This window comes from Limulus polyphemus, unplaced genomic scaffold, assembly GCF_000517525.1.
Source record: "Limulus polyphemus unplaced genomic scaffold, Limulus_polyphemus-2.1.2 Scaffold9584, whole genome shotgun sequence".
NCBI lineage: Eukaryota > Metazoa > Arthropoda > Merostomata > Xiphosura > Limulidae > Limulus > Limulus polyphemus.
In genome coordinates, this window is record NW_013675194.1 from 11,103 (window position 1) to 17,999 (window position 6,897).

The 6,897-nt window shown below is 34.3% G+C and overlaps 1 protein-coding gene across 1 annotated transcript in view; it reads right to left on the reverse strand.

The window, feature by feature from the left end:
- Positions 1-3,441: 3,441 nt before the first annotated feature.
- The window catches only part of LOC106475988 (double-stranded RNA-specific editase 1-like), a 6,203-nt gene continuing 2,747 nt past the window's right edge, over positions 3,442-6,897 (reverse strand). The window contains exon 2 of the mRNA XM_013936663.2: positions 3,442-5,947. Within this exon, the coding sequence (XP_013792117.1) occupies positions 3,942-5,947 (2,006 nt within the window). The 3' untranslated portion in view covers positions 3,442-3,941. The remainder of the gene's footprint in view (positions 5,948-6,897) is intronic.

A 6,897-nucleotide genomic window follows, 5' to 3' on the forward strand; every position in this document is an offset into this window, starting at 1 on the left:
CTTGGATCTTCTCTATTTAATAAAAAACAAACACAAGTGACATGCATCCTTGGATCTTCTCTATTTAATAAAAAACAAACACAAGTGACATGCATCCTTGGAAACAATCTTCTCTATTTAATAAAAGACAAACACAAGTGACACGCATCCTTGGATCTTCTCTATTTAATAAAAAACAAACACAAGTGACATGCATCCTTGGAAACAATCTTCTCTATTTAATAAAAAACAAACACAAGTGACATGCATCCTTGGAAACAATCTTCTCTATCTAATAAAAGACAAACACAAGTGACATGCATCCTTGGAAACAATCTTCTCTATTGAATAAAAAACAAACACAAGTGACATGCATCTTCTCTATTTTAGTGGTAACATGAGTTTGTGGTTTATTTTCGGAGGTGCTGAAGACTGTCAAAAAAATATTATCATAACTTGATCAAATAAACTCTTACTGATATTCAGTTAAAGAAAATATCTCTGAGCAGCGTGCAAGTAGCCGTGTTGAAGAAACAAGATAAATTACATGTACTTTTAAATTAAGAGTAAAAATAATTTCTTTAGAGGCATCTTTTAAGTGATCTAGTAAAAATTTATTTTGTTAGCATTCAGTATGGTTCTTCATTTTTAACAATACAAAAAATTAGTAGTTTCAATGTGTGTACACACGTCATTACTTCCTGACAGATTCACAAGTGTTAATTTTAGTTTCACAACAACAACAAAAAATATTCCTTTTCAAACACTATATGACCCCAAAAACTTAATCAAAATCTGTTGTGTATTTCACAAAACATGTTTGTTTCATACAAATATGGTTAATCGATGAAATCAAACATTTTGAAACAACTCACCATTAACATGAGGTGCAACAAAAGTATACAACTCTTTAAAAGTCTCGACTCTTAGTCATTAACTAACCTAACAGTGCTTTATTTCAGTCTGTTTAATAACATAATTAACAGGTTTGGTTTCAAACTTCTGTGAACTGCTTAGGTGTTCTCAGATGTACTAAAATATTTTCATTAAATGTATTTCAATCTAAATTTATTTTCAAAAGCTATAAATGCACATGAAAATATTATTATTATTAAATATTTAACAGTACAGAATTAGTCACATTATAAGATGAATAATACTCATTTTCCAAAACTAATCCAATTACTTAAAAAATTCTCATTTTTATTTTTCTATTAACTCTTTAAAATCAGATTTGGTCAAAGTGTACATGTCATGACCTTTACATTTACATTCAAAACTGAATTTTATCAATGCATGTGAATCCCCTTGGCACCATAATGTAGTTTATAATTCAAATTTTAATAGAAGTTTTAATTTTCTTATTTGAAAAGAAAATATTTAAATAAATTCTCAATCTTCACTTGTCTGTCACATGACAATTTTTTGCTCCGAATTGCCCTTTTTTTATTTTCTTCTGCCCTCAACATGACCTACTAATTTTCCATGGAATTTCAAACTTATACTATACTTATCCCCAAGCTAAAATGTCAACTTGTAGTGATAAAGCTTTTTGCTTTACAGAGATATAACAATAAAGTGAAGGCCACCTGCCAGGACCCTTGAAGCACATCCTGCTTTCAACAGCTATCATAAATTCTTTCCGACATTTACAACTAGATTACTGGTAACCAACAGAAAGAGAATGTTTCAATTTACTGACAACCATGGAGCCTAAAGCCCTTGGAATAAAGAATTTTGAATATTTTGACCTTGTTTTCTCTGTTTATTACTGTTGGAGCTATGATTGGCCAGTTATGGGAATTATTTAAGCCATTTCTAGGTTAGTTAGAAAGCCAGGTAAATTATATTAGTTTTAGGGCATTGTGTTTTATACACACATGGCAATATTTCATATTTAAATTTAAAAACATTTCTGAGACCACATTAGTGTTACTAAGAATTAAGGCTGACTGACCTTTGACATTGAAAAAAGACAAGATTTCATACATAAGTACTAAATTTATTGGTTTTATGTGTATTTTTTATTTACTGTTATAAAAGTAACTAAAACATAACAATTTATTAGGTTAAACAAGGAAACTTTAGGGAAATTAAATAAACAAATACTTGTTATCAATAATAACACGTACCAACTGCAAGTGTGTTGTAATTTGAAACAAATATGCTGTTACTTTGACCTGTTGTTTACATACACATGTCCAGCAAATAAATACAGTCAAGACCTGCATATTGGTCAACCCTTAATTACAGCCATTTTGGCTCAGTCCCACATATTTCCTTCTATTTTATGTTTGTAAAACATCCTGTATTATGGGCACTCGTATTGCAGTCAAATTGACTTGCGGTCACCTGTTTCCAAGTCCCAAGCGGTCTCTTTGAACTCAGTGTTGCAGCCACCCAGGCCGGCTCTCACCTGCCGCTGCCCAGTTGAGACCTGTCAATCAAAGTGAAGCCACTACCGTACATCGACTGACAGCGGGCACGTCTTGAAGGTGTAAGAAACCAGGTGACTATTGATGTTCCCTATTAATGGCATGCTAACCCTACCTGATGCTTCACACTTTATGCTGTACTGATGATCATACATACATGATCAAACAAACAGTACGCTTTCTTTTAAACTTTATGATTTGTAACACTTCTAGTTCAGTGTTTCTTTGGTAATCTTGTAAACAAAAGATTTTTTTCAAAGGGAAAAATTTGCACATTCATTTCAAGTTTTGTCACCTTTCCCTCCATTTTGCAATAGAGCTCTGCTTTCTCAGCCAAATTAACTGTTGACAGAAAGTTGTTGTTTCATGATTTGAGTATCATTACTGCTAGGTGTTCACCCCATAAACAACAGCATCATGCCTTAGCCTCTGATTCTGTATAGTGCAGGGAACAATCATGTATAGAATTTTATTTTTTAGAGAAGAAATGCAAAAATAGGTATGTAAAGATGTTATTACAACATTCTGTATTAAACAGAAACATAGAAAGATGGGTGAGTTGTAGGGGTATGTACTGTGATCCCAGAGTTGACCCCATACGGTGACACCCAGTAATATGGCCACCCAGCTATGCGGTAATTAATTGCTTAGACACACAGCTGACTGGATAAACAGGGCTGGACTGTAGCTTGAGAGGTTCTAAGTGCAACTGTAAAGAAATAAAACTAAACAAAAAAAAATCTATTAGCCTTCTTTGTAAAAACAGATAGTGTGGAACTGTGTGTTACAATGTGCAGTCATTCTAGAAAACAAGCTTGGTCAACTGGACCGAGTCAACATATGGCATTAGAGAAAATAATAAATAAAATATAAGGTTTTACTGAAAAAATCTTTTGATATTCAGTTAGAAGGTTCTACAGGTTCTATGAAATATGAAAATGTTAAGAGGGAGGAAAGTATTTTTGATATTAGCATGAAAACCACCTTGTATTCAGACCAGTCTCTGACTTCACAGAAAAATCCTTAGTAACAGTACATAATTAAAAATCTGATTGTTTGTGTACAAAACACTTGTAATGTATACTAAGAACTCGCCAAATTTCATGAAGATACACTTAATATATTAAAAGTTATGTGTACGTTCATGGCTATCTGGTGGTTACAAGATTGGTTAAAATGACCAAGACTGTGAATACATCTATTTTTTTACGGAAAGTATTATAACACTCATTTCCATGACGACCTTACGGTTTCATTATGAAATTTAAAATGTCATCTGGTGATTTATATACATGAACATGTAGACATTTTACGTGCCGAAATGTACAATATTCTCGTCAATTTTCAGTGCATAAAATTTCTAAAAAAAAAAAGAAGCTACGGCATATGATGAAATGACTTTTAAAAATGATAAACTTCCTCTAACAATGTTGAATGTAACATGTACGTCTTAAAGATAGAATCACATACACAATTATATCCTGATGACTTACTAACATCAGCATGTAAATACTTATAGAACTGCACTCAAAATACCACTTCAAACTGATCCTGTTCAACTGGCTTTTTTATCCAAGTTCCAAGTCCAGCATCCTGAAAAGCCTTACACATTTGGTTTTTCACTGTCTGGTAATCCTTAACAATAGCTTTAGTGTCTGAATACAGATGTGGTTTAAAACCATCATTCTGCTTAATATCCAATGACAACTTCCCATAGAGAGAAAGAAATCTTGTAAAGAAGGAACGTTTGGACAGACGTGACACTTGTCCTAGTTCAGTTTTTCCGGTCTCAGACTTAACTACTTCAGGAAGGAGTTCCCCAAGTGTCCAATTTACACTGTGGTTGGGAGATTTGAAAGGCTGACGAGTTTCTTGGCTACTGGTGGAGGACAGTTTGGGTTTAAAGAAACAATAAGGACTTGAAAGAGGTCCTAAGGAACCTTCTAAACGGCCACAGATAGCACGATAAAAATGACTTGGATGAAACAAACTACCAAGAATGATGCTTTCTAAATAAACAGGCTCTAGGAAGTGCCTTAGGAGGGCACCCTGCATTCCGAGAATTACCCAAGATGCAACCTTGTCAGAACAAGACATGGTTAATAGTCTCTGCTGCCCCTGGATAATCCCATCCCACGTCTGCACAGTTTCAGTACTTTTCACTGGAATAGTTCCCTCACCTGCTTCTATTTTAGTACGTAGCAACCCTCTTGCTTTCCTGTTTGGATGCTTGTCTTCCACTATATCATCGAGAATTTCGTGGGGTGAAAAGATTCGGGCATCACCACAGGGTGACGTACTAATGAATAAGTGGAACTTAATAATGGGTTTTACACGATATCCCCCACCTTGTTTTGCTTCCAAAACGCTTTTTTCTATCTCCCCTCTAGCAACTAATTCAAGCTGTCTATACAAGAAATCTTTCAAGCATCTTCGAGCGATAACTTCTGCATGACAATCATTTAATGTTACACCATTCATACTGATATGTTCACCATTTATACATTTTGTACCAGTAGTTACAGTTATCACTTGAACATCACTCATCTCATCATCTGTGGTCATTGCTATACCTGCCAACACTTTCCACTTAACATAATCCTTTTTATCTGATATAATCTCATTGAATTTTGCATGAACTTGGGAAGCTATTTTGTCTGCTATAGCTGCTGGTAGAAACTGAAAATCATAAGTGCCTCCTTGTTCAGGACTTAAAATGGGATAAGACATAGCATAACTAATTCCATACATGCTACTCAGAACAGCTTTGGCTGCAGCTGCTTTGGCTTGTTTTTTACTTGATCCTGAACCTTCAAATTTTTCTTCCTGGACCGAGACTCCCATTGTAAATCTCATACTAGGTACCATTGGATTTTCTCTAATTAAAGTGAATTGGATCCCAGGATGGAGTTCATTTAAAAGCATGACTGGATTCTTTTTGTCAGCTTCAGAGACAGCTTTGGATGCTTTCTTCACATACTCTAATGGACTTGTTTGTCCAGATGAGTCATGAACCACTAATTGATCATGTGCAGTATCATCTTGCTTTTCAAATTTATTGAAAATGGTTCCATCTTCTAAAGCATCATCTGTAAAATCTGCATAGGTCAGAGTTCGGTTCATTGCTTGCACTGCTCTAGCAGTATCTTTGAACTGAACAAACGAAGCAAGGGCAGCCTGTGCAGCTGCATGTTTTGCTAATTGTTTGGACTTTCCTTTACCATAAAACTTTTGTCCATTTACTTCCACGGATACCTGGAAGCAAGTGTTATGGCCGGTTCCCTCTAGTGACTCAAAAGTGTATTTCAATCCGGGTTTCAGCTCATTGAGTTGCATCAAGGCATTTTTAGGTTGACTAGGCCCACGGTTTTTTTTCTTGCGTTTTGCCGGAGGAGCAATCGTTACCTCAAGCTGTCTTTTCTGTCCTCTGTTCTCAACATCAACTTCCATTAGCTTATTAGTTTCCACCTCAGCTTTATCATTGTTTCCATTACTGATCTGTATTTCTCCACCAGCAGTAGACAGATCAGATCCTAGAAAGAAAAAGACATTTTTAATAATGGTGCACTTTTAACTTCTTATATAAATCTACTGGTTTTGGAATGTATTCAACATTGGCAAAATCAGATGTTACACACAGAGTTTGGCTAATCTGACAACACAGAACTGATACAACATTACATCAACAAAACACCAATATGGACATAATCAGATGTTACACACAGAGTTTGGCTAATCTGACAACACAGAACTGGATACAATAGAAAGGTACATAACACCAATATGAACAAAATCATATGGTGAAGTAGTCATTGAACTATAGGTCAATATAACTCACTGACATATAATAATTGCTTGAATCTAAAACAAAATAGTGGCTAAAATTTTAAGAAAGAAACTATCTTTTACATATAATAATTACGGTTAGATATTCTGGGTCCAAATACTCAATGCTCTCGGCTCAATTCTTTCTGACAATTACACAAGGTTTCTCAACTTGTGCTCCAAGTTGTAACGAACTTCCGATATCATCAGAATGTCCAATGAACAATGAATCCAACTCAACATTACATACATAAGTAATTTCGATGATGAGGAACCCACTTTGAGACTATTATACATAAGTAATATTTAAATAAAGCTACATATAATGTTAGGATGACTGTCATCGGGTCATCTGACCATTCGTCCCTTTACTACCCATTTTTCATATTTCTTACTTAAAAACTCTTACTTCTGCTTTCTATTCACGGTTGTTAATATTCTGATTATATATTTATTATTTTACTTTAATAACAGGACAGTTTATAGGTTGATACTTTGTATAACACCTCAGAATATCCTCAACACATCAGCTGGTAATATCGTTAATTACACCATAGACCTCAGAATATCCTCCACACATTAGCTGGTAATATCGTTAATATTCTGATTATATATTTATTATTTTACTTTAATAACAGGACAGTTTATAGGTTGATAC